This window comes from Miniopterus natalensis (assembly GCF_054644295.1).
Source record: "Miniopterus natalensis isolate mMinNat1 chromosome 9 unlocalized genomic scaffold, mMinNat1.hap1 SUPER_9_unloc_1, whole genome shotgun sequence".
Taxonomy (NCBI): Eukaryota; Metazoa; Chordata; class Mammalia; order Chiroptera; family Miniopteridae; genus Miniopterus; species Miniopterus natalensis.
The window spans coordinates 38242-57927 of NW_028269916.1; the positions used below are offsets into that span (position 1 = coordinate 38242).

General features: G+C 55.6%; 1 protein-coding gene across 3 annotated transcripts in view; it reads left to right on the forward strand.

Annotated features, from left to right (window-relative positions):
- PTPRF (protein tyrosine phosphatase receptor type F) overlaps positions 1–19686 on the forward strand; it is a 62154-nt gene that overhangs the window by 38168 nt on the left and 4300 nt on the right. The window contains exons 9-23 of one of the 3 annotated variants that reach the window (XM_087813712.1): positions 285–478; positions 3493–3519; positions 4833–4950; positions 5030–5608; positions 6278–6375; positions 6549–6802; positions 6891–6984; positions 7564–7782; positions 8096–8250; positions 10812–10927; positions 14770–14802; positions 15649–15746; positions 18364–18487; positions 18652–18827; positions 19502–19621. In XM_087813712.1, the coding sequence (XP_087669838.1) occupies positions 285–478; positions 3493–3519; positions 4833–4950; positions 5030–5608; positions 6278–6375; positions 6549–6802; positions 6891–6984; positions 7564–7782; positions 8096–8250; positions 10812–10927; positions 14770–14802; positions 15649–15746; positions 18364–18487; positions 18652–18827; positions 19502–19621 (2405 nt within the window). The remainder of the gene's footprint in view (positions 1–284; positions 479–3492; positions 3520–4832; positions 4951–5029; positions 5609–6277; positions 6376–6548; positions 6803–6890; positions 6985–7563; positions 7783–8095; positions 8251–10811; positions 10928–14769; positions 14803–15648; positions 15747–18363; positions 18488–18651; positions 18828–19501; positions 19622–19686) is intronic. The other 2 variants (XM_087813710.1, XM_087813711.1) reach the window with 2 other exon arrangements.

Sequence of the window (19686 nt, forward strand, 5' to 3'; positions counted from 1 at the left end):
AGATACGATGGGTTGTGCTGAGTTAGGGGTCATCAAATACCTCTCACCTCCCCACCAAGTGAGGTAGCCCTGAGCCAGTGGGGTCACAGGGTCCTGGGTTCTCCCCACTGCCCGGCACAGGGAGCCCTCCATGTTCCTCTCCAGGGACAGGCGGTCTAAGGAAGCTATAGCAGGGCCTCTCCTGGAGCAGTGGGGTGCAAAGGCAAAGCCCTGGGGTATGCTCTGCCCACCTGAGCCAGGGCCCATACCACCAGGCCTGACTTCCTTGTCTCCCTGGTCCCCAGTGCCCAGTGGGCCACCACGGAAGGTGGAGGTGGAGCCGCTGAACTCTACTGCCGTGCACGTCTCCTGGAAGCTGCCAGTTCCCAGCAAGCAGCATGGCCAGATCCGCGGCTACCAGGTCACCTATGTGCGGCTAGAGAATGGTGAGCCCCGTGGCCCACCCATCATCCAGGATGTCATGCTGGCTGAGGCCCAGGTACGCCCTGGGGAGGTGGTGGGGGTAGGAGGGTGGGCAAGACCAATATACTGGCTTCCTCTTTGGAGCCCAGGTTTGCTCCCCTCCCCTGCCTGCTCTCATAGAGACTATGGCATGGAGAGAACCTGCTGTCTCAGGCATGGGAGGCACTGAGACCAGGAGGTTAGGGCTAGGTTCCAGGAATAGGCCCTGCCAGCCCCATCTGCCCTGGTGACAGTTCCAGCCTGGCAGTCACCTCTGTGGCTCAGCCACCAGCACTAGCACTAAAGAGCTCTGTCTCCACAGACCCAGGTCTCCAATGTCACCCTACCCAAGCTAAGCCCCTCTAAGCCCCGCTTTGTGGTTGGCAGGGAGCACCTTCACTGTCACGTTAGGCTGAGCTTTTGAGGTGTGCGTTCCTGGTAGACAGTGCTGAGCTGGCCAGCTACTGCTCCCACAGCAAGGGCTGGGAAGGCTCTCCTGGGAAGTCTTCTCCCCCAGCTTGGCCTTGTCCATTGCAGAGTTCTGTGAATGGCCAAGCTGGGGTGTTGCTCTGTGCCTGGTACCCAGGAGGATGGCTCAGTCCCTTATGTTTACTCTCATGAGCTGGGCCTGCCAACCAGCCTCAAATCTCCCTCTGCATTCTGTCCCGGGGGGGATGATGATTTTAGGGGGTGAGGTTCCTGGGGTATTGCTATTGGGTTGCTATTCAGATGAAGAACCTGGGGTCCTGGGAGGGGTTGTGAGTGGTCCAGAATTTCCCAGTAAGTAGGTGGCTGAGCTTGGATAAAAGCCAAGTCTCTGGATTCCTAGGGAAAGAGCTGTAATTGCTATTACAAGTTCCCTCCCAAAATATTCTGCTGAAGAGTCCTAACACCTGGTGTGGTGTGCTCTCAGAGTCTCCCTATCTAGAATCAGGGCCTTTGGGCAGCCAGCCCTGAGGAGAGGAACCCAGATTCCCTCCAAAACCACACACCCTCCCCATCCAGCTTTTCACCCCTACCTGGCCTGGGATCCGAAGTGCAAGCACTTGCCCTGTGCTGTGCTTACCGGTGGTCTCACCCACACAGATAGGGACCTTCATGCCTCCTGTTGAGCTCAGCCCTCTGAACTAAATTCCTTTTTGCCCAGAGGGTGCTCTCTCCCTCCCATGGCCTGCTGAGAGAACTAGGGGTGGAGAAAGCAGGCATGTATACCCCCGCCTGCATTCCTGGGGCAGGTTGAGAGTGCCTCCTGGAGCCACAGCAGACACACCCACCCAGAAACATCCTGAGAATGGGCTCCCTCCAGCCCCTCCCATCCTAGGGGCCAGCAGCACAGCTGCAGCCAGTAGGGTTCTGGAGAAGCCACTTCGGGTGCCCCCTTCTGGTCCCACGCGGTTTGAAGGTAGCTGGGCTGTAGGAGGAGGGATACTGCCCTCTTGGCCTCAACTATCCCATGACCTGGGTGGGAGTTGGGGGGTAAACATAAGTTTAGGGTCCAGGGAAACCGCCTGAAAATGAAGGGCCTGCCCTTGTGGCCCCTGTAGGACTGGATCATTCTGCTCTGAGCCAGTAGGAGAGCAGATGGGGCCTGGTCCTCAGCCTGGCCACAGGGCCCAGCTGTCCCCTGAGTGGTCTGTCAAGGACACCACAACCTGTCCTGCACCTAACAGCACCATCTGCTAGGCCCAGTGCCCCCATCCTTTCCGAAAGAACCACGGGGTACGTGTCCCCCATGAGTATGTAGTCAGACCCATCTCCTTTTATGTGTCTCCAGGTTTGTCTGTTTCTCACCGTCTCTGACGGTACCTCCCTGTGTCCTTCTGTCCCTTTCTCATGGTCTGTTTTTCTCCTTTGTTTCTGTCTCTCCCTCTCACTGACTATTTTTGTCTCATTTTTCTTCTCTCTCTGTTCCTCTGATCCCTTCTCCTCTCTCTCTCTCTCCATTTTGCTTCACTCGCTTTGTATTTCTCTTCTCTTTCACTCTGTCTCCAGCGCAGGAAAGGTACCCCGTGAGAACCTCCCTGCCCGGGCTTGTCTTGTACAGTGCAGGTCTCCCACCAGGCAAGGAACCTAGAGCAGAGGTGGGCCCAGCCATGGGCGGTAGTGGCCTGTCAGTGGCCTCCCCCCATACCCTATCCCACTCTCCTTGTAAGGCCTTTCCAATAGAGCTTCCCTGAACAGGAGGAACTGGGCCCAGTGGACAGAGGCCACACCAGCACTGTGAGGATGGCTGGGCTGAAGGGCCCCATGGTATCTCTGTCTTGGAGATGTTGTGGACCATTTCCCTGTGCCACTGTGCTGTGCTGTCTGCCTGCCAGTCCCCAGCACTCTAGTGTCATAGGGCTACAGAATGGAGACATTACTTTCTCCACCTGTCCAACTAGGCAGCCCTGAAAGATGCCTTTCTACCTTGATGAGATCTCAGGCACCCCCAGGAAGGAGCAAGGGTCTGAGTGCTTCCCCCATGCCTGTGGGGCAGGGCCCAGGCCCTGAGATTGGCATTCACATCTCTATCATCTTGCTGTCCAGCCTGCCCTGGGCCCCCACCCCCAGCCATAGTGCAGCTCTCACTGTCCCTGGGACACTCCTCCTGCCTTGGATGACTGTATAATCTATTGTCCCAACTGGATACTTTTGAAAGTGAAAAGATACTTTTAAGAGTGAGTAATCATACCTTGGCAATAAGCATAGGTCAGGACTGTCTTCACAAACCAGGCTGTACAGTCACCCTCCCTGCTCATCCCATGGTGTCTTCCCTCCCCTCTGCCTGAGCTGTCCTGCCCACCCCCATGTCTGTCGGCCTGGCCCTCAGAGCACCTTCAGGTGGTGCTCTCTGATTCCTCAGTGGCCTGGAGCCCTCCCCTCCTCAGCCCTGACACATAATTGGGCTCATGAGGCAGGCTGGGATCTTTAGGTGGGGAGTGGTTTCAGGGTCTACCCTCATGGCACGTCAGAGGCCCATGTCTTCCATCTGCCCTCCCTGGGCCAGGCTCGCTCCAGGCCAGAGTCTTTCACATCCTGTCTCCCTTTCTCTCCCTCTCTCACGGTCAGTGGCAGCCAGAGGAGTCCGAGGACTATGTAAGTAACAGGTGTGCGAGTACGTGCGAGACCTGGGTCAGGCTGGGCTCTTGGGTCACTCCCTCTCCTCCACCTTTCCTCCCAGCCTGAACTGCCAAGATCCACAGGGCACCAGCCACATCTGGAGAAAATAGTCGTTTAGATGGGAGCACCGAGCTGAGTAGCGATTGGCATTTCCTCTAATCCTTCTTGCCTGTTGAGCAGCAATTTCAGGCCAGTGTTTGTGATTGACCAGGGTCTGGCCACTGCTCCAGCCAGACAGGGATGGAGTTAAATCCAATCCTGATTGTTAGACCTTATTGATCCCTGGAATGAAAAATCACCTCCTTTGGGCCCAGGCTGGGAGGGGAGTCTGGGGAGCTAGGTTCCGGCATTGGTGCGTTCTGGAGTCCCAGCCCTGGGAGACCCTCCAGCTGGGGCAGGCGGAGGCCTGGGAGGGGTTGGTGGTGGCTGCAGTGGCCCACCCGAGGCTCAGAGCTGGAGGGACACTAGGGCTGGTGGTGACAGCTCTGTTCCCACTGCACGGTGGTCCCTCCTTTCTTCCCATTCTTCCCTCTGTGTGATGTGGATTAGCCTCCCATAGTTTCTCAGCATGTCCGTAAATGATGCCTTGGCTGGACATGGGCATGTGGGCAAGGCCTGCCAAGGCAAGGGCACACTGCCTTGGTTGACTTCTCAGGCATCACTGGGCTGATGGGGAAGTGCATTCCCCAGAGTGGGGGTTTCTTATCCTTGTTTCTCCTCCCTGTCTCAGAAGGTATTACAGGACGTAAAGTGTTTGTGAAGCCAGTGCCTTGATGGGGGTCAGATGGGATCCTAACTTTTACAGCAGGGTAGCACTTTGGCCCAACCCTCTACCTTGCTCTATGGGTGTGCACGGGTGTGTGTTCATATCTACAGGTGGCCTTCCACCTGCTTAAGCAGGAAGAGCTATAGGCTATGTGAATGTGCCAGGAGCCATGCAAGGTGCTGCATGCGTACGAGGCCCTCTGTGTCTTCTATACACAGACCTCATCAGGTGTCATTCTCAGTACAATGGAGTGAAGGGACAGTGTTGCCCTTTGTTCTTGTCTGAAAGGAAGAAGGAGCTGTCTGCCCCAGGCGTGCGGATCCTGGGATGGGTGGGGTCCTCCTGGGTACACACCCCACCTGCCTGATCCCGCCTCCAGCAGAGGCCAGCGTTGCTCAGCACCCCACCCAGGACCTCTGGCCCTGTGTGCCCTGGGGTTTCCCCAGGCTAAGATCCTGAGGTGGCTGGCCTGTCTGGCCTCTCCTTGCTCTCCTGTGACAGGAATGGGCCCCTCCTTCCTTAGGAAACCACCATCAGCGGCCTGACCCCGGAGACCACCTACTCCATTACTGTTGCAGCCTATACCACCAAAGGAGATGGTGCCCGAAGCAAGCCCAAAATTGTCATGACAACGGGGGCAGGTGAGTAAGGGGTCTGGGACAGAGCTGAGGGAGGGTCAGCAAGGAGGGCAATGCCAGAGCCCCGTGCGTGGTTGTTCAGTCCCAGGCCGGCCCACCATGTTGGTCAGCACCACAGCCATGAACACCGCCCTGCTCCAGTGGCACCCACCCAAGGAGCTGCCTGGTGAGCTGCTGGGCTACCGGCTGCAGTACCACCGGGCTGACGAGACAAGGCCCAACACCATAGATTTTGGCAAGGACGACCAGCACTTTACGGTCACTGGCCTTCACAAGGGGGCCACCTACATCTTTCGGCTTGCTGCCAAGAACCGCGCCGGCCTAGGTGAGGAGTTCAGGAAGGAGATCACGACCCCCGAGGGCACGCCCAGCGGCTTCCCACAAAACCTGCGTGAGATAGGGCTGACTACCTCGACCACAGAACTGACCTGGGACCCCCCAGTGCTAGCGGAACAGAACGGGCACATCACCAACTACACTGTGGTCTACCACGACATCAACAGCCAGCAGGAGCTGCAGAACACCACTGCCGACACCCACCTTACTCTCTCCGGTCTCAAGCCAGACACCACTTACGACATCAAGGTCCGTGCACATACCAGCAAAGGCGCCGGCCCGCTCAGCCCCAGCATCCAGTCCCGGACCATGCCCATGGAGCAAGGTGTGTGCTGCGGGCATGTGGCTGCACCTAGGGAACTCTGCTGCTCTTGACCCACTGACTTCTGGCGACTGATCCACCAGCCTCTGCTCTGTGACCCTCCAGTCTCTCATGACCATGACCACTAACCTCTAGCAAATGGGCGCCACAATCTCGGTGTGTGACCCCTGACCTCTGCTGTCTTGACCTACTGACCTCTGCTGTGTGACTCTCCAATCTCTTGTGACCTTGACCCACTGATCTCTTTTGACTGTATCACCATTCTTGGGTATTCGACACTTAATCTCAGGGCCACAACCCACTGACCTCTTAATGAACGTGCTCCACTATGCTCTGGTGTTCGGCCATATGCTTCTCATGACCAAATCCCGCTGACCTGTGCTCACTCTGACCTGGTGCCTGTGGGCTCCAACTTTGACCCAAGCACTTGTGGAGATCCTTACCATGGGTGCTGTGGCATCTGCTGGCTGGGTGCTCACCATGTGGAAGAGCTGGGGCTGGGAGCTGAACTATGTGATTTGAAGTCTGCTGGGAGTGGGGTACCTGGTTCTCTGCAGCCATTCCTAACCCCTGTACCCCAACAAGTGTCTCTTTCTGGCGGGGAACCTTTGAGGCCCATTTACTTCACCCAAGTTACACAGCTAGTACTGACTCCCTCCTTATGTTCCACAGTGTTTGCCAAGAACTTCCATGTGGCAGCTGCAATGAAGACGTCTGTGCTGCTCAGCTGGGAGGTACCCGACTCCTACAAGTCAGCTGTACCCTTTAAGGTGGGTGAGGGCCACGCCCTGCTCAGCCACATGCAGGACTGCTGTGGCCGTCATTCTAGTCCTGTTGTGGGCATTTGTATGTGTTCATGGCACAGGATCCTGGTTAGGAGTGTGTGCGCGTGCAGACTCCACCCTACAGGTCCGTGATGGGTTGCCTCACCCTTTCCCTGCAGATTCTGTACAATGGGCAGAGTGTGGAGGTGGATGGGCACTCGATGCAGAAGCTGATCGTAGACCTGCAGCCAAACACAGAGTACTCGTTTGTGCTGATGAACCGGGGCAGCAGTGCTGGAGGCCTGCAGCACCTCGTGTCCATCCGTACAGCCCCTGACCTCCTGCCACACAAGCCACTGCCAGCCTCTGCCTACATGGAGGATGGCCGTTTCACCCTCTCTATGCCCCACGTTCAGGACCCCTCGCTCATCAGGTGTGCAGACGAGTCCTTGGGAAGGAGGACAGGGCTAGTGACATGAGCATGGGCAATGACAGTCCTGTTTCCTGCTCTGCCTGCCCAGGTGGTTCTATATCGTGGTGGTACCCATTGACCGTGTAGGCGGGAGCATGCTGACTCCACGGTGGAGCACACCCAAGGAGCTGGAGCTGGATGAGGTACGGGGACAGGCCAGGGTGGCACTCATGACAGCCCCATGGCAGTGGGTGGCTGTGGCCCCTATGGCTCCCCTAAATTGGAATCACTCTCTGGCTGCTCTTATTGGCAGCCAGGCCCCTCTGGGGGATAGGGACTCAGGTGGCCCCCAGGAGTTTTAGAGAACTGACTTATGGAAGATTCCCTGGAGGAGTTTGCCAAGCATCCCTGGAGTGGGAAAAAGCAGAGACATCTTTGCAAGTCTAGAGAACCTCGAGTTCTGTAGGCTATAGAGGGTCTCAAGGGTCTAGAGGCCACTGTGGGGCTAGAGCGGAGCCCCCACGATGTTTGGGATCCCGGTCCTCTTCTCATAGCGGTGTGGAACCGGTCTCTTCTGCTTAGGCAGAGAGGCAGGTTACCCAGAGGGCACCTTCTTACTGTTTGGTGAGAAGGAGTGGCTTTGCCATGTCTGGTGTCCAGCATTTTTCTGCAAGGAAAGTGGGCTGGGCTGGGCTCGGGCCCCTTACATAGAAGGCGAGCCCTGGTTTCAGTGCAGGGACACATGCTTCAAGGCCCGGTGTGGCTGTGCTCTGCTCCATCAGCTCCTAGAGGCCATCGAGCAGGGCAGCAGGGAGCGGCGACGGCGGCGACGGCAGACAGAGCGGCTAAAACCTTATGTGGCCGCTCAGGTGGACGTGCTCCCTAAGACCTTCACCCTGGGGGACAAGAAGAGCTACCAGGGCTTCTACAACCGGCCCTTGTCCCCGGACCTGAGCTACCAGTGCTTTGTGCTCGCCTCCCTGAAGGAGCCCATGGACCAGGTCTGCCTGAGCCACCCGGGCCCTCAGCACCCCAAGACCCAGGCCTGACCCAAGACCAGGCCAGGCTCAAACACCCTGAGATCCCAGGCCTGAGGCAGCTCCAGAAACCCCAGACCTACAGGAGGGATCTCAAGATACCAGCCCCTAGGATTTAGAAAGCCAGACCTGATCTAGGGACCCACTCAGCTAACCAGCCTCTTAGGTCAGGGAGACCAGGCCCAGCCCCAGAGCCCTTTCTCTAGGTTTGGTGGGCAGAGGGTGGGAGATCTCACACTGAGCTCACGGCCCGTGCTGTTCCTCCACTGGGCCACAGAAGCGCTATGCCGCCAGCCCCTACTCCGATGAGATTGTGGTCCAGGTGGCACCAGCCCAGCAGCAGGAGGAGCCTGAGATGCTGTGGGTGACAGGCCCCGTCCTGGCGGTCATCCTCATCATCCTCATTGTCATCGCCATCCTCCTGTTCAAGAGGTGAGTACTGTGCTCAGGACTCCAGGGGACCGCCACCTGCCCTGGACTCTCAGGTCCTCCCAAGGCGTGGTGCCTTCAGGCTCAGGGCCGCCGCACCAGCCTGCACCCCCGCTCAGGCTTGGTGGGAAGCCAGGAAGAGCAGAAGCAGTGTGTGTGCACATGTATGTCTGTTACCTAAGTGTGATAGGAAGCTGAGGCTTCGCAGAGGACTGGTTCACATGCATCCGTGGGCATGCCTGTCCATTTGTTTCTTTCTGCAGTGTGAGCATGTCTGTCTCAGTCTCAGATACTACCCTCCCCTGGTCTCCTACCTTCAGCACTTTCTCAGCCGCCATTCCTTGATGATTCCCCAGCCTGGCTCCTGCTCAGGCCTAGGGAGGTCCAGGCCCAGCTGGACGTGCCCACAGATATTTACTTGGCAGACATTTATTGAGTGCCTGGTGTGACTGCAGCTTTCTTAGCTGTCCTAGACTTAGTGCATCTTGAACCTTCCTCAAAACCCTCCTTCCATCCCCCTAATCATCAACCAAACCTGGGCGTCACCCTCACTCCTCTTCCTCTCACTCCACTATTTCCTGTGAGTCCTATCCTGAATATCTGTGGATCTGCTTCTCCCTGTGCTGGTGGGCTCCCCACAAGATAACACACATGCAGGCAGCTGGCAACTACATGCAGGTAGTTGCAGCCACCTGCTCTTGGGGTCCCCCCTTTCTATCCTTTAAACTTGCAGCCTGAAAGGTATTACCAAAGATTTAACTTTGTCACCTCAGTTTAAATCTTTTTAGTGGTTCCCAAGATAAACCTTCACCTCTGTAACCTGACAGTCAAATGCCTGGCTAGTCTGGCCCCTGCTACACTCCTGACATTGTCACAAGGAACCAGTGCAGTTCCCCCACCACCTTAGACTATGCTCCCCTCCACTCTGCAGCAGTCCCACTCCCTGCCATCTCATCCTCTAAGACTCTCCTCCAGGCGCACAAGGCTCCCTGGGGCCCCCACCTCTTCCCCAAACTGTCCCTCAGTTGCCCCAGCGATGCTTCATTGGGTAGTCACTGGACCTGCATTCCCAGGTCCCAGCACAAGGCTGAGTGCACAAGACATGTCAGTGAATGCTTGTCAGTGAACATGTGTTGGTCTGTGTGTCTGAACCCATCTCCACGCTTGGGTTCCTGTGCTCTGTGCCCCATCTCTTCCCAGAACCCTGACCTTTGACCCCTGACCTGCACCCATTACCTCTTTCCTGAAGAGTTAGCTCCTTCCTCCCAGGGTGAATAGGACAGGCTGTCCTGGTCCAGGGCTTGGAGACTTTGGGGTGGGGACCTAAGGAATGTCCCCTACATTCACTCATCCTTCCCAATCCCGCCTGGGTCTTGGTGTCTGTCAGGAGAGGCAGCCCCCTCCCTGTGTGTGCCACATGGGTGCCATAGATAGTTCCACAGTGTCCCCCATGTCATGAGAGGGCCTGAGTTCTTGGCGGAAACAGTGACCGTTCCTTTCTTCTGTCCTTGCCTGTCTTTCGGGACCTAGTAAACAAGAAAGGTAGGAGTCGTTCCTTCTCTCTTCACACGCCTCCCCTTTCACTTACTATCCCTGTGCATATTTTGGGTCCTGCAGGGAGGGGCAGTGCTTTGACTGGAAGCGTCCTGGCCTGTGGCTGTCAGGTCAGCTCAGCAGGCTCTGGGGCAGGTTCTGTCACTCTCTTTACTTGTACCTTGCACAAAGAACGCCCTTTCTCCAGGGCACAGCCACTGATCACGGCACAGGCAGCAGACTTCCGATGCTGCTCCTGCCTGCACAGACTGGCTCTGAGCTCACAAAGCCTTCCACCAGGCTCCCGGTTCTGAGTTACCTAAGTGCTGCAGGAGATAGTCTTGTATGTATGCAAGGAGCACTGCCTACAGGGCATTGGGGAAGGGTTTACTGCTACACACGTGCACACACATAAGTTCTTCCCTGCCAAACATACCCGTGTCTCCTGAGCAGAAGCAGCCCCTGAGTGCTTGTCAGCAGCTAGACCCCTTAGTCTGTCTCTGACCCTGTCCTTGTAGTCAGGGGAGCTGAGGCCATCAAGGGAAGACTGTGCCTTGCTAGGATGATGCCTTCCCTGTCCTTCCCCTGCTGCTCTGGGCATTTTACCCCAATACCGAGAATCAGACAGCTGGGCTCAGCACTCTGTAATGTTTGCGTATCTTATGTGGTGTTTGCATGTTTATTCCTGGTGGCTCCTGCTGTCTCAGCTGTGGCAGCCTTGGGGACAGCAGCTACTACCCAACAGTGATCTGCCCTCTATTGGAAGGAGCCACCAGCCTCCGAAACCCCTTCTCCCTTGCTGCACCTCCTTCTGTCCACTCCCCACTCCTGCTGTCTCCCCACCCTCACCCTATGTTCTCCATGTTGAAGCTGCTCTGACCCTGGCTCCCCTGTGCTCAGGGACCCCAGGAAGGGGTGGGGTGGGCTGGGCGACAGAGCCATGAACATAGGGACTTCGTGGCAGCCAGCCACACCATCTCTATCCTTTGTCTGGGCCTCGGTTCTCACCAGCTGCCCTTCTGCCTCTTCAGGAAAAGGACCCACTCCCCATCGTCCAAGGACGAGCAGTCGATTGGGCTAAAGGACTCTTTGCTGGCCCACTCCTCCGACCCTGTGGAGATGCGGAGGCTCAACTACCAGACCCCAGGTAGGGCAGTTCCTCCAGCCTGCCTGCCCCAGCCCTGGCCTCAAGCCCCATTTCCTGTTCCCCCTTTTTGCCCTTCTCCCTGTACCATCCACTTTGTTGCAGCGACTGAGGAGCCCCTATATCCAACAGCTGGACAGGCACTCCAGGAGCCTGTCAGGGTAGACCCAGCTTCTTAGGCCCTGCCTTGTTTTTGGCCTGTCTGAGTGTGGGCTAAGGACCCTCACAGGGCCCACATCCCAGCCACGGGGTGGCCAGTGCCTGCACTCTGGCCCTTCCACATAAGAGAGAGATGTGTTGGTGGAAAACTCTCCATCAGACACTTGTGATCCCACACCCGTGTGACCCTTCCTGGAGTCTGGCCCCCACTTTCCCATGAGGAGCCCCGCACAGGGCTTGGTGCCACCCTTCCTTTCCCAGCCACTCTCACGTGGCCCTCTGGTTGTTCCTTCTATCTGAAGTGTCATTCCCTCCCCATGCCCCAGCACACAAAGCTCAGACTTCGCCCCTGGGTGGCACCTCCCGAACTGCCCCAGCCCCCCCCCACAGGCGGGGCGGGGTCGTCTCTCCTCGGCGCCCAGAACCTCTCTGCTTCTTCCATTGTGATACCTCTCACCCTGGGCTGGAATTGCCCTAGTGTCAGTCTGTGCTCTGTGGAGCCAGGAACTGTGTCTGTTCATTCGTCATCCCTGGTATTGTGCACACGGTGGCTTCTTGGTGAATGCCCGCGAAACAGAAACACAGCTGAACAAATGCTGAACTAACACATACACACAGGGTTTGTGTATACATGAGCTAATTATTACTGCATATCAAATTACCCCCAAACTTAATGGCTTAAAACAACAATAATTATGTACTGTCTCACAGTTTTTGTGAGTCAGAAATTCAGACAGAAGCACAGCAGGAACAGCTTGTCTCTATTCTAGAATGTCTGGGCCTCAGCTGGAAGACTTGAAGTCTGGGAGCTAGAATCATTTAAAGCAGGGGTCAGCAAACTATGGCCCATGGCCAAATACAGCCCACCACCTGTTTTTGCCAATAAAGTTTTATTGGAACACAGCCATGCCCATTCATTTATGTATTTGTCTACAACAGCAGAGTTAAGTAGATGTGGCAGGTATGTTATATCCACAAAGCAAAAACATTTGCTCTCTGGCCTTTCATAGAAAAGTTTGCTGTTTGCTGAATTCTAAAGACTTATTTCTTCACATGCCTGGTGCTTGATGCTAGAATCAGCTCTGAGCCCACCTGGGGTTGTCAGCTGTGACAACCATGTGAAGCCTCTTCATGTGGCCTGGACTCCCATATACCATGGTGACTGAGTTTCAAGGGCACATGTCCTGAGAGAGAGAATCAGGTAGACCCAGCAGGCTGTTGTAACCTGGGTATCTGTGAGGAATAAAAGCTCCAGGGTGCTGGGGCCCTGGAGGGCAGAGAACCTCCTCGGAAAGGAGATGCCAAGCCATATAGGCATTAACTGAGCAAACGGTGGGAGGGAGCTCTCATGGGTAGAAATAGCACGCACAGGAGCAGCTCAGAGGCATTGTATGTCTGAGATCCCCCAGACAAAACTGGAGGGTTACTCAGAGGGCCAGTCAGAGGAACCTGAGCAATGGGCTCAGGAGTTTAAACTTCCTCTTCAGAGGACCAGGGAGGCATTAAAGGTTTTCAGCAGAGGATTGATGGGGTCAGAATTGTGTTTTAGAAATATCTCTCTGGCTGCTGTATAGAAGACAGGTTGAAGGGGGAAAGATTAGGGGGGTAGACCTGGGCCACTGGGTGATAGGTGTGAAGGACCTTGCCTTGGAAGGTAGCATTGGGGGTGAAGGGAAGGGCAGACTCAGAGAAGTGGGAAGGAGACAGGGCAGCTGGGCTTGGGCATGATTGCACATGGGGGTGAAAAAGTTGGGGGGGGGCATGCAAGGATGGGTCCTGGGTATGGGCTAGCAGTGCCGTGGGGGTTCCAGGCAGCAGCCAAGTCTGTAGGTCTGGATCTTCGCACTGACTTCTAGGCTGTAACCATGCGCATGGGAGGTGCTGAGGAGTGTGAGATGGTCAAAGCCTGAGAATAGATGGGCTTTCCCAGGAGAAGGCAAGAAGAGAGGGATGGAAAGAGCAGCCAGGGAAGGAGGTGAAGTGCTGAGGAAAGATGAAGAGTAGCCAAGGAGGGCCCGGCCGGTCTGGCACAGTTGGTTAAAATGTTGTCCTGTGCACCAAAAGGTCCCCTGTTCCATTTCTGGTCAGGGCACATGCCCAGGTTGTGGGCTCAATCCCCCGTATGGGGCATGCAGGAGGCAGCTGATAGATGTTTCTATCTCTCTCTGCCTCTTCCTTCCTCCTTACTTTATCTAAAAAAATCAATAAAAACATTAAAAAAAAAAAAAGAGTAGCCAAGGAGGTTAAGATGAGCAGCTAGAGAGAAAGAACAGGAGGGCAGCATCCCTGAAGCCAGGGAGGGCTGTGTGGGAGGATTTGGTGATTTATAGTGGCCGGAGACCCAGAGGGGGGACCATCAGCTTTGGCAGTTGGCACCTTGGAGAGAGCATGGTGACAGAGTCCTGAGGGCAGAATCATTGCAGTGATTTGAGTAGCAGTGAGCAGGGAAAGAGCAAATGGAGAAACCGCTTTCAGAGGCCAAGTGTGAAGGACAGGATGGGCAGGAACACAGCAAGTGGGGAGAGGGGTGTGGGGTCCAAAAAGGATTTTTCTTCTTTCCAATATTTATTGTTTATGGGCAGTGGTCATTTGAATGAGCATTTGAAATGTGGGGTCCAAGCCCTGGGTGTGAGCTATGATTTAGCCTGGGAAAGAGGCTTTTTGGGGTGCCTTTGAGCTCCAGGCCAGGAGGGCATCGGAGACGGGTGAGGTGGGTGTAAGGGAGCATGTTACTGGAGTTCTCAGCCCAAGGTCCGTTTTCTCCAGGATGAGAGAAAAGTAGTTAGAGCAGGATCATGAGAGAAGTCATGGCCTGGGTGTGTGCATGCCCGGGAGGACTGCCGAGTGGCCCAGGGGACAGATGCTGAATTCCTGTGGCTGCAGGGACCAGAGGGAAATGGCAGGGATCTGAGAGGAAAGGGGGGGTGAAGAAGAGGTCTGCAGTGGTGTTAAAGGCCAAGTGCAGGAGGCAGGGGGCCAGAAGGACAGGAGGCAGTGGCCTGGGTCAGGCAGTGGGAAGGGACATGGTGAGTGTCACCAAAAACTGAGGCTGCTGGCAGAGAGTTACCCCCGTGGACGCAGGCAGTGACGAGTGAACCAGGGACACTAGAAGGACAAGGGACAGTAGTGGGGCAGTGGGGTGGCTGTACTCTCCACAGATCAGGGTTTCCTTCCTATTTTTTTAAGTTCAGTAAACACTTATTTTTTTCTTTTACCATTTAATTTTGATTCTGAAAAATGTTCAGCCCCACAGAAACTCTGCAGGAGTGATCGTCACCATTTGCATGTTCTCATGCAGACTGAGCCTTTCACTCCTGCTGCACACGCCTCACCTCTCTATATAAAAGTACCCTTCGCTTTTGCCAAACCATCTGAAAATAGCCAAGGTCTAATTTTACTACCAGAGGGAACAAGGGTTGATTCGAACCAAGAAAGCAGTCATAAAAAGGGGCCTCCCAGGCCCCGGGAGTCGGGCGCTCTCAGTTCTGGGTGGGAAATCTGTCTGTGTCCCTCTGGGGGCTGGTGGGACTGGCCTTACTGTCCCCTGGTCCGCCTCCTCCTCCTGTCCCTCCCAAGCTCCCTTCACCACCTTGCTGCCCCTCTGCTGTGTCCACTGTGATGTAACTGGAGAAGGTTAATGAGCTTTCTTCTCTTGCCCTGCTATTTTTTGTTTTTTCTCTCTGCAGGTTCCAGTGTCCCCAGTTGCCCGAATGTCTCAAGTTAGTTTTCCAAGTTCCCATGTTTGGGGCCTACTCTGGCTTCTGTGTCTGTTTCCTCTCCTATTCTCACCCAGTTGCCTCTGTTCTTTCTTGATGTCTCCTCTCTCCTTTCCTCTGTTTCTTCCCCCTTCTCGCTGTCTCATCTTCCCTTCATACTCCTCCTCCCCTACCTGCGTCCTCCAGTTTTGTCTTTCCTCCCACCTGCCCTGTCTCTGTCTCTCCGCCTCTCTGCCCACCAGCTTCAGTCTGACACTTTTCTGGGTGCCTCTTCTGTCTCCTTGTCTCCACGTCTCCCTCCTCATCTCTGCTTCTCTCTGTTCTTCCACGTCACTCTGCCGTGTCTCTGTACTTCGTGATCACTCCATCCACATGCTTGATGCTGGGACGATGATGTCACGGAGTCTCCCACGCTGACTCACGCCAGTGAGGGGCAGGAGGGCTGTCCACAGGCAGGGCCCCCAGGGTGGGGGTGCAGGCTGAGGAAGCCCACAGCTCCATCCTGTCAGCTGTCCCAACCTGGGCTTCGGCCCTAGCCTGGGAGGGAGGAAGCCTCTCACCCCTCTTGAGAACCACCAGGTGGGGCCCCGGTGCCCCCACTCAGCGCCGCATTGCACAGACATGCTCACATGCTCACGGCACACACACTTCTTCTCTGTCCTCTCCCCACCTCCAGCCACTGTGTGCTCCACCATCCCTGTCGCCGCATGTGCTGCTGTCTCCATGCCACCAGTGCCGAGTGCTCCATGGTCACACATGTTCACATGTGCACATGAATGCGTTGGGGCTGTCTCTGCCACCTCACTCAGGCCTCATGCTAACTCAACCTGTCTGCCCCCACTTCCCCAGGTATGCGAGACCACCCGCCCATTCCCATCACTGACCTAGCAGACAACATTGAGCGCCTCAAAGCCAACGATGGCCTCAAGTTCTCCCAGGAGTATGAGGTGAGACGTCTCACCCCCTGCCACGTGCCTGGCCCAGGTCTGGCCCCATGCCAGCGTCTTTCTTGCCTCAAGTCCCAGCTGTGGGTTGGGGCCTCCAGGCATCCCCAGAGCATAGATTGGAGGGGTCAGCAGAGGCAAGTTGGGAACTCGGCTACTCAGGTGCTGGGCCTGGCTGAGGCCCTTCCAGCACCCCAGGTCTGGACACTCAGACAAATGTCCAGATGCTCACAGAGGCAGGCAAAAAGTCGTACACACACACGCACACACACACATCAATGATAATGGCTGGCATTTACCAAGAGCTCACTGTGGGCCAGCACTGGATTAAGTACTTTCCATGTATCATCACATCTAGTTCTTTCTACAACCCTGTGAAATGGATACTGTTATTTTACCCCATCTTACAAATGAGGAAGCTGAGGCTGAGAGAGGAAGTGATTTGTCCAAGGTCAAATAGCTGATGAGTAATAGAGCCAGGATTCACACCCAGACCTGCCCTGCACACACATGTGCTCATGTGTTATCAGAGCTGCACAGATGACAGAGATGGGGAGTCAGGGGCTCAGCTCAGGCTGCGCAAACCCTCCTGCTTAGGGCCCTCCACATGCTCACTTCACTCTGGCCTTGACTCCTGCCTTCTGGAGGCTCAGACTTCAGAGCACTGTTCCCTGGCCTGGGGTCTGAGGGCTTCCAAGTGGCCCAGCTGGGAGGTGCTTTGCTAGTGAAGGAGGTGATAGGTAGAGCCCACCGCCTCTGAGGAGCACAGAGGGAACTGTCCTTGTGGCTCAGCCCTGCTGTTTCCCCTGTTCTTGGCACAGTTCTCACGTGGGATTAACCCTCGATCAGTGAGGGATGAAGAGGTGATGAAAGGGCTCACTCAGCCCAGCCTGGGTGTTTGCTCATCTCTGGTCAGATGTCTGCCCTCAGCTGTGTGTGGTATCCTGGGCACCAAGATTCCCCTTCCACAGGCTGTGGGCCAGGCAGGTTCCGAGGGGTGTGCCTCAGCTCTGCCGAGGACACAGCTCGGCAGGCGGGTTGATGAACGTGTCTGCCACAAGGAAGCATGGTGCCTCTACCTGTGGAGCACCCACTGGGGTGCAGCTTTGCATAAGGTCCTGCTTCAGGGGTAACAAATCCAGTGAGTTGGGCTCCCTGCCTTCAGTTTTTCAGCTGGCCAGGAAGGCTTTCATGGTTTTCAGCCCATATACATTAAGTTCTGTGTTCCACACCTGCCCTCCCCCCGCCCCCCATGAGGCTCTGTGCCTCCCTGTCCAGGCTCAGTGGTCCCCCTTCCACCTTCTGCCCACTTTTCTCCTCTAGTCTGAGCTTTCCTTATAAGGTCCTTCTCCTCCAGGAAGCCTTCTTTGGCTACCCTGGCCTGCGGTGGGCTTTCCCTCTGCTAGGATCCCATAGTTCTGTTACCTTTAATGGTCAGTCAGTTATTCACTCATTGTCAAGCACCTACCACATCCCATCCCTGTGCTGGGTGCTGGGGATATGGAGACAAATGGCCTCAGGGAGCTCAGTCAGTGGGGAAATGAGTGCAGACAGATCATCAACATAGAATAGGACAATATGCCTTAGTAAATGTGACAGACGTGTGCAGAGAAGGTGGGCTGAGGGGTGGGGTGTGCTGGGGGGACTCACGGAAGCAGTGCACGCTGTCCTGTGGAGAGTAACAGGCTGGCTCCAGAACGTGGAGAACATCACGTGCCATGCTGAGAACTGTGGATTGTGTCCATCTGTAAAAAGAAGTTACTAATAGAACCCGCTTCAGGGGAGGATTAGATGAGGGAATACATGCTAAGTGCTTAGAACAGTGCCAAACACGTGCTTAGAACAGTGCCACCCTTCACTGGTACGTTCTCGCTAAGATTGAGCTGTTGTTATGGTCTGAGGTGAGGCAGTGAGGAGCCGTGGAAGTCATTAAGCAGGAAATTGGTCATCAGATCTGTATTGTACAAGGAGGCTGCTGGCTGTTTAGACTGGAGGCTCAGGGGAGACTCTGGGCTGCACGCTGGGTTATGGGCAGCTCCGGCACGTGGGTGTAAGATCCTGCGAGCAAATGAAGTCACTCAGGAGGGTTGTAGAGGTTGAAGACAGCCCAGGAATGAACCCTGAAAGAGCATTACGTCTTGCCTACAGGAAGGTCTGGTGGAAGGAGAGGAGGCAAGAGAAACAGCCAGAGAGATAGGAGGAGAGCCAGACAGGGCTGTGCAGTGGGTGTCCAGAGCCTCAGGCAGTGGTGGGCACTGCACAGCTGGCTCTCATTGCTTCCTCTAATTCTACGCTCATTTCATTAGTTGGGTACAGGGCCTGAGGGAATTTCCCCTGCCCCCACCCCATCTCAATCACTCTACGGGCAAGGGGATTTGGTACCATGGCCAGAAGAGACTTTGATCCTTTGCCATCTTGACAATTGATGTGGCAGCCCCTAAACTTCATGACTGGGGGAGCTGGAGCTCACCCTTCACTGGAACTGTGGACTAGAGGGGCTGGCTGTGGCCTAAGAGCGAAAATAGGATGTGGGTACCACCTGGAAGGCTAGGGCTCCCTTGGGGGCAGTAGGTAGACCTCAGCTCTTACCCACTCCACCTGCCTCCTCCATTCTCTGCAGTCCATTGACCCTGGACAGCAGTTCACGTGGGAGAATTCAAACCTGGAGGTAAACAAGCCCAAGAACCGCTACGCAAATGTCATTGCCTACGACCACTCTCGTGTCATCCTTACCTCCATCGATGGTGAGCCAAGGGCGGGCCCCCTCCCATCCCCTGCTCTCCTCCTTGCTGGCTGGGGTGACCGTTCATCCTACAGAAGAGGCCCACGAGTCCTGGGGTGCACTGAGGTGTGGTGGGTGGGGATGAGGACCCTGGGATAACTCTCCCTTGTCCTTTCCTGTCCATAGGCGTCCCGGGCAGCGACTACATCAATGCCAACTACATTGATGGCTACCGCAAGCAGAATGCCTACATTGCCACACAGGGCCCACTGCCTGAGACCATGGGCGATTTCTGGCGGATGGTGTGGGAACAGCGCACAGCCACTGTGGTCATGATGACGCGACTGGAGGAGAAATCCCGGGTAAGACCGTGCAGGGCTCTGCCAGGAGGTGGGGTGGGAAATATCCATCAGGTGACTTTGGCCACCTTTTACTATCCCTGTGGGAAGAGGTTCTCTAAGGGACTTCCCAAGAGCTTTTGTTTTCCTGGGGTATTACCATGGTCCCCAGACACTAGTGGGTTTCTAGGATGTTAACATGTGGCACCAGATGCTACATTTTTCTGGGAATGTTAATGTGTTCCCCAGTTGCTGGCATGTTCCCGGGATGTTCACATGTTCCCCAGATGCTGGAGTGTTCCTGGGGCATTAACACATCTCCTAAGTTAATTAGTGGGAAGAGCTGCTGTTATCTGCTTTTGCACTGCAAAGCATTGACTGGAACGTAAAATTTACAGAGCTTGAAAATGGCACATAAACGTTATGGGTAAATTTGGCAGAAAATGTGCCTGGTGCGATCTGGTCGTGAATAAATAAATTTCAATTACGGCCTTCGTTCCCCCGGCTCGTGCAGGGGTGGCGACGTAGCATGAGAGCCTGATGTGCTTTGGTGAGAGGGTGGCACAGTGCATCTGGGAGTTTGGGGTTGGGGGGGCCTTGTATCCTTCCACCCTGCGTCTGCCCCAGTGCGCCTACCCCTCTGAGCCTTTGGGCACTTCCAAATACCCTTGCACCCTGCCTTGCTTGTCCCTTTGCAGGTGAAGTGCGATCAGTACTGGCCGGTCCGTGGCACTGAAACCTACGGCCTCATTCAGGTGACTCTGCTGGACACAGTGGAGCTGGCCACGTATACTGTGCGCACCTTTGCGCTCCACAAGGTATGGCCCTGCCCCGTTGCTTGTCTGAGCAAGGTGGCTGGGCGGGGCGAGCGGGAACTCAGGCT